The sequence below is a fragment of the Rhagoletis pomonella genome, unplaced genomic scaffold, assembly GCF_013731165.1.
Source record: "Rhagoletis pomonella isolate Grant_MI unplaced genomic scaffold, Rhpom_1.0 Rhpom_scaffold_00007, whole genome shotgun sequence".
NCBI classification, from domain to species: Eukaryota; Metazoa; Arthropoda; class Insecta; order Diptera; family Tephritidae; genus Rhagoletis; species Rhagoletis pomonella.
The window spans coordinates 50,981,119-50,992,759 of NW_023458561.1; the positions used below are offsets into that span (position 1 = coordinate 50,981,119).

Sequence of the window (11,641 nt, forward strand, 5' to 3'; positions counted from 1 at the left end):
GACCGCCGCTTTACTCACCATTGGGCCGCCAATATCATTGCCGCCCCCCCCTAGGCCAAACCGCTACCGAGGACCGCTGCTTACTGTCTACCGCTGACATCATCGCCATCCAGGGCCGCTGTCACCGCCGTTACTCATCAGAGGCCCGTTGTTAAAACTAGGACCGCCAATACTGCTCTCACTACGGGAGGTCGCTACCGCCCTCAGCACTATTTGGGCCACCGTCAACATCACCGCAGGGCCGTCACTACTAAAGGGACTGCTACTGCCATCACGATCAGCATCGTCGCTCTCATTGGCTGCAATACCCGTGCTGTGGGCGTTTACCCTCATCACGCTCGCTACCGCTCTCACTGTCATTAATCACCGAACCATCACCGCTCTCACCGTCACCGCTCGCAACATCACCGCCACCGTCACTAGCCACTAGACAGTCTCCGCTCTCTGAGCCACGACACCGACCGCCGACCAGTTAGTCTCTCTCTCTCTCCCCTCTCTTCGTGGACGTCAGGGTACCGGCAGCCTGGCCGAACGGCCGCGTGTGTGTGTGGTTGTGTTCGCTATATTTAACTACTGTGTTTATTTTATTCAGTGGGGGTTAGTGGGACCTCCACTCAACCCTGGAGCGGCTGAGTTACCTCAGCCTTCGATAAAACCCACCTCATAAGTTCCTGAAAAAGAAAAAAAGTTCTGCAAAATTACGCCGAAAAAACACGTTTTTCCAAAAAGTCGAGAAAATATTATTAAAAAAAAAAAATTTAATTAAATCTGAGAAGCTACTGAGCAACTGTCCCAGTTTCCAACAATATGCAACTTGCTTGATTTGCGAAGTAAAAAATACAATGATAGAACCAACCCTGAAAATTAATATGAAAATAATTTTCAAACGCAGTTTTCAGCATCTCCAAGAAGCAATGGATGATTTCGATGATGTGGCGTGACTTCAACTGTCGAACGATTTTACGGAATCCATTTATTCGTTGACACAGATGATTTCACAAATGACGATTATTTATATCAATCTCAACAAAATGACTCGAATACCATGTCAGTTTCGAGACATATCAATGAAACTGATAGTGGAAAGGGAGATATATGGATTGAAAGGCCTTGTACACTACTTTCGCCCAGGGCTACAGGACATCGGTCAACAGTTCGCCGTTCTCGTTCTATGTACATCAATTCGCACCGGTTTCAAAACCGAAGATGGGTCGCCTAATTTTTCCGAGCTTTCTCGAAATGATCTTTGGCTTGGCCATCCTTATTTTCCGTCGAAGCGGGAGCGTAAATGAGAGAGAATTTCGGTTTATTGCGGATTGCGGCGAGACGCTCTTTTAAATGGGCTGCTCACATTTGGGTCCAGTCTAAGGTTTTTGAAATTTGAAATCAAACCATAGCAGTTCCTTCATCCAATTTTTTTTATTAATAATAATTAATCGAGACTTTTCATCCACTTTTTGATATCTCATTGACTTATGCACATCTCTGATATGTTTGAAAAATATTTATGAATCTGATAACAAAACATATGCACATATACATATATGCTTGTAAGTAAATATGTGTGTATTTTCGTTGAGAATCACTTGTATTTAATTTGCCAAGCAATTGTAACAGTACAGTTTTGATTAGCTCTATTATAATAATAAAACACGTGGGCCTGTTCTTGCATATACTTACACACATACATATGTACATACATATGTTATGAAAGTGCAAAATTATGAAAGTCATTTTATAAATATTGAATATTGATTGATGAATACAGTACATGCAACGGTTAAAAAAAAAACATACAATAAGGGGGCATTGGTGTCGTTTTCTACAATTCTTGTAATTTACCTTTTTTTAATTATTAAATAAGTAAAGTTAAGTCTTTTTTCGTAGGCGAGTTTGTTGGTGGCGGTGCTTAATAGTAACTTGTACGTTGCAAATAGCGCATTTTGCGTCAGAATTTTTTCGTCCTATTTGCTTTTATTTTTATATGAAAGAAGACCGTAACATCTTCGACAAAAAAAAAAAAAATCTAAAAAATCAGCGGTGATTTTTAGTCGTTTGAAACGGGTACTTTATTCTAATAGAATTCAATGGGCTACAAAACTGCGTACTGAAAATCTTTCTAAGTAGTTTAATTAAAAAGTTTTAAATTTTTACGAAACAATTTCGATTTTTATTTTAATATTGCACAAAGTTTGCATTTTGGATTTACACGTTAATTGTTGTTAAAGAATGGTTTATAAACAAAAATAAACAAAATTCAAGAACAAAAAAAAATATGTATGTTGAAACTTGTCAATAACTGGTGCGGCTGTAATTTTTTCGACCACTGTATTTGGGAGCCCCATTCTCCCTTCGTGGCCTAGTGGAAGGTCGGGCCAGAGGTCCTTACCTATTTTCCTTTTTTGTATGTCCGAGCACCTTTTGCTTGTCAGTTTACGAAATGCAAGCTAATTTGCCCTTTCAGTGACGAGGGGACAACGCAGCGCAACAGCCCCGCAACTAAAACCCAAAAGTTGATTTTCCTAAGCATTTTTGGCCACCCTAATTATTCATACATATGTACGTATGTACGCATTTCCCTTCAACTAAGTAATTTTCTTTTTACCCCCTTGCACTTTCTCATTTGCTTAATTTACGTTGATTGTGAATGATGATCGGTTGCATCTGCTTCACTTAAGAAATTGATTCTTTATGGTTATTGGTGTCGCTTTCATTGCAATTGCCAATTACCACCTCCTCTGCGGCAGCTCGGTCGGTAAGATCCCCAAGTTCTGATACACTGCAACATCATAGATATGTATGTACATAAGTCAGCGCGAGCTAATTGATGTTGTGTGTTTGTGCCCATTTAATGTTTATATTTTTATATCTTTTGTAAACATTGTTGTAATCAGTACTTAACTTTGCTCTTTTAACAATCGAGCAAAATGGTAAGTGGTGGTGGGTGGCAAAACTGAACCATGAACTTGTCCGTCTGCGATAAGTGAACGTTTTTAATCTTCTTGAAATGAAAGTACCCATTAGTATTTGAACTTAAGCTAATAAAAAAGTATTGGCATTTGTATGGATATGTATGTAGTTATGTGCAAAATTAAATGACTATCAATAAAAACGTCCTAATGAAAATTTACCATTTAGATTACCAGTGCATTTAAATTCCTAAGAGCCAATTTCCGATCAAAAACTAAATGGCATTTAAATGAATTATGCATTTTTATTCATGCCTTTTCTATATTTACTAATATAGTCGATATTGCGCATTAAAATACAGTTTAAATATTTGATCAGAAAATGAATATTTTTTAGTGATCAATCGGCACTTAGTTGCTCATTTGAACTTGGCACTAATAGGAGTACGCAGTGTGATTAAGAAAAATAAACGAAAGTCAACGACTTATAAAAACAACTATTTTTATTTTTGGATGGGGAGTGTTCGGTTTGTGACGCCCTCGTAGAAATGGAACTTCGGATTAGTCGTCAGTTACAGATCGGCTAAAAATGGCAGTCGGATATGGAAATGTCCAGTGAAAATGGTGGGTGGGGTTGGTAATTTTTTTAACGATTTAATTTGAGCTGCAATTAACGGCTAAAACACAGCAATTGCTGTTGGCAATGTTCCCAAGTGGTAGCTTCGTTAGGCTGCAGTAACTTATAGTAGTTCACCACGAGCTGATCCCACTGAGAGAGATTTTAGTCTCTACGCGTCCACATAAAAACTTAAGAAAGCTTTATAAAGCTTCTCCGCGGCATATGCTTTGACCATACTTGCAGTAGATGTCCAAGCAAAAGCTCATTGCCATGAATATTCAGTTTGGCCGTTGAAGTTGGTGCATTGAGGTGCTTACCTCATGACTCCGATTGAACCGCAGCCCTCCTTGCGATAGGTTCTTACAAGGGAGAGAAATTGTTCAGAAAGGAAAATACTAAACTGAGGGAACTGCAATGTCCTGTTGAGTTAGTCACACAATTTTAGCGAGCTTCTCTTGAGTTTAGCAGGCATATTGGTACGAAAACGCTTCCCACTCCGCATTGGTTTAAGATCGCCAAAGCCATTAATTTTGTTAAGTTATAATAGGTTCGGTTAGGTTAGATCGGTGGTCACGGAGGTATACTATCTACAAATCTATCTCTACATTTCCCTAGATCCTTCCGATAGTTTTGCAAATTCAGATAGTCTCCCCAAAGAAACAGTAGCTCTAAGCTGGTCATGCCCTAGAAGAAATGATTTCCCGGAAATCTGAATGGTATTCTCCGTAGTGCGGAGCATTTGCTGTGCTAAATGTTAACTAATTTTCTTTGTATTCACAGCTTGTATAGAAATAGTTATATGGGGGCCCGAACCTTGCGGTCGATTGGGCAACAGGGCAATATTCTGTTCGTATTCCCGACAGAAGGTTTATGTAACATTTGGATAGTCTCAGCAAGCTTTGTCATTCGTTCCAGCAAATATTGGCTGGCCATTCGATGATTTCTTCGCTCATCGCTGGCGGAGTTTCGATATAACTTTCACGGTACTGTGACATATGTAAGTTCCAAACTGACATTATTGGTGGTGTTTATGCTGGATCATAGGTAGACCAAGTCTTTCACTGCTTCAAAGTTATAGATAACGTGCCAGGAGGAACTTTGCCTTGTCCTCGTTCACGGGTAGACCAACCTCTTTAGCTTCTTTTTCTAAGCTGCAAAATGCCGCGCTGACATCCCTGGGTGTCAGACCAACGATGTCAATATCATCCGCATACGCCAGAAGCAGAGTTCTTATGCTATATATGGTGCCGCTGCGATTCAGATTAGCAGCTCTTATGACGGTTTCCGGCATCAGATTGAAAAAAAGGCTCGAGAGTGAATCGCCTTGTCTAAAGCCTCACGTTCTTCATTGCACAGAGGTGCATGCGAATCTTGGCTGAAACAAAATGGAGATCCAAGCCATGCGATTTTCCTGTAGATTTACTGGAAGTTATACCAAACCGAACTTGTCTTGTTCACATGGAAAGCAAAGCTGGACGGGACTAGTCACGCTCTATGTTTTAATAGAAAAAAGATCCCAGCAACGTACTATACTTGTAAAAGTGCTTTCCGGAAAAACTGTTGGCTTGCACCACATATCATTCATGGTATGTATACCACAGTCATTCGACCGATTTGAACCTATAGATCCCTGGTCTGGGGAAGAACTGAATAAAAGTAGCAATGAGAGAATAATTGATAGCGTGCCGAGGATATCAAGCGCTGTGAGAAGCGCATCACAAGAAGGGCTGAACATGATCTTTTACTTGAAGCCACCACAAATATTCGTAACAGGTGCAGCCGCAAAAGAGGCCCTTGAGACTGAGGGAATCAAAATTATGAAAGAAGACCAACGTCGAGTACGCAGCGGTCTTCAGGGTAATTAATAGTACACGGCGTAATGGAATCAAGGCCATCTAAGTCGGCTAAAAATTGTTACCCCATGTCATCCTGGGATTTTAGTTTTGAGATTGCCATACACTAACCGGTTTGGGAAGATTGGGAAGGTGGCCTCCTGTCAGTAAATGATGGTATTTTGATCTACACCGATGGCTCAAAGATTGAAAAAGGAGTGGACTCGGGTTTGTACTTCCCAGACAACCATAACGCCTGCCTGATGTCTTTCAGGCGGAGATATTTGCCATAGAGAAGATGGCTTGTCTCATACGGAATAGCAAGTCTCTGTCAAGGAACGTCTCTGTATTCGTTGACAGCCAGGAGGCATTGAAAACATTAGGCTTCGAGGTGGTAAAGTCGAAAGCAGTTCGGAAATGTCGTGAAACGTTGACTTCACTGAGTCACATCAAAAGATCTCTCTGCTAGGTTCCTGGACATAGTAATATAGAAGGGTGATGAGATGGAGAGACACGGCTCAGAAATGCAAATTAGCGAAGCGAATAACTCCATACTGCCACGGATTTCTTTCTGCTAAGGGGATTTGACGTATGCACCACAGTCGTAACCAATTACCTTTGGATCGCTCGGGATGGCTGTGAGGTCTAAAGATCCTTGGGGCCGAGGCTAAATGAGGGTCGTAGGAACTATTGTCACTAAACAAATCTGCAGCAAAGAGGACTTTCACAATAGGCAAATCTGACTCCGAGTCATTCCTACGCGCCTTCCTAACCCTCACTGGCGCTATGAAAAAACAACACGTTTTCACCTAAGTTCCGTTATGTTCTCTAGGGATTTGAATAATTGAAGGCTTATGTACGTTGTATTTAAGTTGCAACTAGACTCCAACCCAATAAAACATAGGGTCATCCAAAGATTCATCATAGGTAGTTTCTTTGTCAGCAATTGATTACTCCTCAAGTCTCCGAACCTCGTGGATTTTATATTCGATCACACATACAAATAAACTAAACCCTCATAACATGTACGTATGTTAAGATATTTATTTCTAAAGCGTGATTTTTTGTTTTTGCATTACTTGCCTCCTCACGCCTCGTTCATGCAACTACTATGCGCAAGTGTCTTCACAAAGGTTGAGGGAAGTAACCGCTTCGCCGACAAATGGCGAATTCGTCAGACAAGCTGGCGATCATTGCCCGAGGGTAAACTATTTTGCTGCATTTGCACTCCCTCACCACATTCGAGCGCTGCTCGTGTGCTGCTTGCTGACTGCTGACTGATCGCTGCGCCAACGAATGGATGGCTGGCCTATTGGTGCCCACCATGGCTGGTTAATGGTGAGGAGTGCTACGCGCGCACATTCATATGTAGAATAAATCGCGCAAAGCGCTCAGCGAACGTGTGCAATGGTCGTGTGCTAAAGCTGCTGCCGCCGTTGGCGCGCTGTCACTGCTGCTTTGCGCTGCTGCGCGGTGCTCAGCGCTGTGGGTCGCTTCGTTGCGCTGTGGTATTTTACAATTTTCCAGCTGTGATTTCGCGCTTTTCATTCATTCGCCAACAAGCCACCGAAGTGGCATATAGCACACGCGGAAAAGCACTCAACGCGCGCGCTGAATGCTGATCGAGTTGTAAACTAGATAATGTTGTGCATCGCAATACATATCTACATATTTGCATACAGATAAATGTGTAAATAGAATGTGCAGTGATCGTTAATTGAATTAAGGTGAATTTAAATTGCAAGCTGCGTTGAGAAGGGAGTGAGTGAACGTGGCGCCTAGCACTGTGCTGCTGCGGTTGCGCGTGCGCGTGATACTCAAGTGCAAAAAAAAAAGTGTGGAGATATTGAAATTTGTTTCGTTTTTAATTATTCATAATAAAGAACATTGCATAAAAAAAACTAGTTCAAGTCACAGATAGATAACTGTAAAGCACTGATTAATTTTTGGTGCTGAAAATAGTACAGTGGCAGCTAGCTATGCAGTTTTTTTTCTAATAAATGTGTACTATACACAAACTAAAAACGTTAAAATATAATAACCACTTTGAGTATATATATATATGTATATATGTACATACAAAAATATCTATGTACATATGTAGGTAATCGTTACGGTTGAAAGACGCAACAAGATTAATTTAGAACTCGTTGTTGTTCGAAATTATTTCCAAAATTAAAATCACACACGCCACTTAATTTTTTTTTTTTGTATCATCATCACCTTGTAGTTTTGGTGGAAATTTTTGAAAGTGTTGTTCGAAAATGCAAAATTAAATTAGTCAAGGTATATTTTTGGCTGCGTTTTTTCGCTGAATATTTTTGTTTTGAATCGTCACTGTAATTAAATGTAAATTAGCTGACAAGATTTTTCTTCAAGTATTTTATTACGTTCAACAAATTATGATGGTGACAGCTGTACATGCTATGTATATATACATACATATGTATGCAGATAAGTAATAAATGTCTTATTTTTTTGATGGTTTAGCATTTAAGGAAACAATTTTAAAAACATAGTCTCTCTGTTATTCGTTTGCCTCGATTTCAATTGCTATCGGTTCAATTGCCTCGATTATAACGGAAGTAACGGGATGGTGTGAACTGTCACTTAACTATCTATTGTATGTGAAATGAAGGCGAATAATTAAAATATACGGGACGGTGCGTAAGGAATGAAAGAACTAAAAATCAACAAATCCTTACGATTTGTTATTTACCGCTCCGCGCATTATAACCCAGGCAAATGGGAGTGTCATATGAAATGGTATAGGCTGTTTCAATAAGACCGCGGATGATCGCGATAGAACCAATGATTCATGCGCTGTGTGGCAAACGGTTTTCATTCACAAATTTTGCGGTAGGTGCCTTCCTCGATATCATTAAGGTGGGCTATTAATAATGTCCTGCCGGAGGCCCTCACTTGGAGGTCAGCGCTTACAGCTATCTGACATCTATCCAACATTGAGAAAAAGTCAAGAAAGGCATCAGTGGCCTTATACTGCTGTAGGGGAGCTAGTGGAAAGAGATATGGTATTTCGCCCAAGTTGCCTATTGGCTCTACGAGACCGTAGTCAAGCCTGTTATATTTTATGGCGCCCTAGTCTGGTGGAACTCACTTGAAAAGCCTACACCAGCTAAGCAACTGCAGCGCGTACAACGGGCGGTCGTAATTGGTATTAGTAAGCCACTACGGATCACTCTCCCATTGGGACTTAATGTAATGCTGAACGTTTTGCCTGTCGACGTTGCAGGCAAAATTGCCGCGGCGCGAACAGCTATTCGACTCAGGGGAACCGATTGGTTAACCGTCTAAAGGACTGGACACTCTGCAGTTCTAGGGGTTTCGATTTAAACCCCCATCGCATGGATTACTTCACTATCGAAATGGCTCCCAGGATCGAAACTGTACTAAGTTCAGGCTTGCGGACTGCTGCAGTGTATTTCGGGCGAAAGTGGCTACTCTCAAGGAGTTGAGCATTTATTCTGATAGCCATGTAGCTGCCAGAGTCGTAAGTGCGTTGGAGGTGCAGGGAACTGTGTGGCTGACGAATTGGCTTGAAAAGGTACTCTTGAAACGTTATCGCCAAATTATTTCGAAAAATGTCTTTGTACTACTTTGAAGAATACGGCCACCATTGATAAAAAATAGACTTCTTCATAAAATATGAAATAGATTCAAAAAGCTTTATAAAGTGGCATTTTCGTAAAAACTTTTGATTCATGAAGCTGTTAAAGTCTTCCTTATTTTTGTTTTTTTTTTGAATTTTGGTGAAAGTATATGTAGATATCGATGGTCCTCTGCATTAATACATATGTATTTATGTAATTCAATAATCAAAATTCAAAATTAAAAAAAAAAACACTACTACTGTTGCTCATGTCTCCAAACCTTGTCTAATTCATGTCTAATACCTAGTACTTACTTTAGTCGCCCTAAGACAAGGGTTAGAAATATGAGCCACTTAACAGTAGTAAGGGTTTTTATTTTTTGAATTCCGAATTGTGTCGTTATTGCAGAGAACTAGCGATATGTACCGTCGATAAAACTTCGTCGATAGAATTAAAATTTATTATAGTTTACTACTACGTTGTTATAAACTTTATAGAACGGCTTTTTGTAGATACTAGCCTCTAGGCGTGAAGTATAAAAACCAGGGATTTAAATAACTAACAATAAAGTAGGGCATAACAAAACAAGACGGCTATAAATTTATAGAAAAACTAGCTTTTTCACGTATGTATATAAATATTTACAGTGACTTCACAATGTTTTCCATGTTGGATTTTGTTTGGTATTTTTCTGTAAAAAACTTGTTCAAGTCTTAACCAAAGCCATATGTGTACTTAAATCGAAGTTTATTTTAAATTTAGGAAAATTTTACAAATTCGCTTCAAAATTTCAAAGTTTTTAATATGAATTTTCAGAAGATTTTTGGGTGCAGTTTTTTATAGCCCATACAATCTTAGTCCAATAAAGTGCAAGTTTCTGACACACAAACCGCTACAGAAAGCCTCATTGGCTAGAGGTGGTATACCTATGATGACTCTCATTGATTCTGCTAATGGCTATACAGGCTAATTGGGCCTTGAATTTTGGCCTCCAGGCCAGTCGTTAAATATGCAATAAAATATTGGGGGGTTTAAGCCGAATTGATTTTCCGATTTTTAGTGAAGAGAACAATGGTGGACTTTAGTAAGTTTATTGATAGACCCTTTTATCAATCAGTTTTAAGGCTACCTTCAATGTAGACGCTAAATTTTGTCTTCAATGTAGCCCATCAAATGTGTTCTTGTTCGTCGGTCTTGCCCTCAAGGCACCAGTTAAACTGATCGTTGAAAGTCTGTGGTCGATGTGCAGTACACTAATATCTTTTAAGTAGCCGCCCAACTCTAAAACTGAAGCTTTCTTCACCCGCTCGACCCCATTGAGTTTAAACTGCGAGTTCTCTTTACTATGATCGGAAGGTATTTTAGAATTGACTTTAGTTGTAGAGAAATAACCCTTAAGCTAAGTCGGTTCCAGACTGGACGCGTATATTTCTTAGTTGATCTTTTCTACGTCAACGTTTACCGCCACTTCCATAGCCCGGTTTGCTGAGGGTCTGTGGCACGTTGTTTAAAGTTTGTGATCCGACAAATCTACATAAAGAGGGCTGATTGAAAGATCAACCTTTTTCGGCAGCCAGTCCGAAAATGCCCTATCTCAGAAAACTTTCCAAGAACGCCCTACATCAGAATTTGGCTTGAATTTGGAGCTTTCTGCGATAGGGCGTTTTCAAATTGGCTGCCGAGATAGGTCGTTTGTCCACTCAGATGTCGATTTGTGGTTTTGGCTGTTGATTTAACTATAATTTTCTAAAAAAATACGAAAATTGTGGTTTGGAAAATATAAATAACTGAAATAGTCAAACGTCAGGGTATGGATATTTCTGACGCTGACTGTAATTTGTATGTATGTATGCTTACTCCACACTTGCCTCAGAATAATCACATGCAATGAAATAACTCCAAGCATACTTATTTAAATGTGAAAGGAGGATAGAAAAAAAGATACAGAAAACAAGCCAACTAAAACTTAAAAAAGAAAGACTAAAAGAAAAGCCACAAAGGAAACTTAGGCGATGCCATTTCGCAAAGCTCAAGCGAAGTCATAGCCAACGAGTAACAGCATACTACGAGTAGCATGTGTAATAACAACAAACCAACGGCGTAATGTGCATACATATGTAAATACATATGTATGTAAGTATGTACATAAATAAGTGTAATAAGAAAGCAACAGTATATGTACAACAAAAACAGCAAGCAGCATAGCAAACAACAAGTAATCAAGACGATTAATTAGTGCATAAAACGCGCATAAATAATTTACATTACAGTTAAATGAGAAAAAGAAAAACCAAAAGGCACGAGCCAAACAACAGCAATGTAATATAATAATAAAACCAACAAACAACAAATACTATAAACAAAGAATAATAAATTTCAAATTGTTTATGCGAGTTTGTTAAGTGTTGCAGTAAAAAAATTTCTCTCAGTGCATTCACATATGATTAGCTTCAGCTTAATTTCATACTGGCTTTCAAACAATTAAAAAGTAATACACACATGTGCGTAAATAATCTCTTCTTATTATTTTGTTAAATAGTGTGTTTGTGATTGAGTTTTGCATAAATTAAAATCTTTATTTGTGTAATTACTAAAGTATGATGATATGTTAATCGATTTCTCGGGTGTAGAAATGTACAATTAAAAGCGTTTGAAGTTGTTGCAAAAAAA

The 11,641-nt window shown here is 39.2% G+C and overlaps 1 protein-coding gene across 1 annotated transcript in view; it reads left to right on the forward strand.

The window, feature by feature from the left end:
* Nucleotides 1-4,913: 4,913 nt before the first annotated feature.
* The window catches only part of LOC118743880, a 45,598-nt gene continuing 38,870 nt past the window's right edge, over nucleotides 4,914-11,641 (forward strand). The window contains exon 1 of the mRNA XM_036476642.1: nucleotides 4,914-5,385. Within this exon, the coding sequence (XP_036332535.1) occupies nucleotides 4,914-5,385 (472 nt within the window). The remainder of the gene's footprint in view (nucleotides 5,386-11,641) is intronic.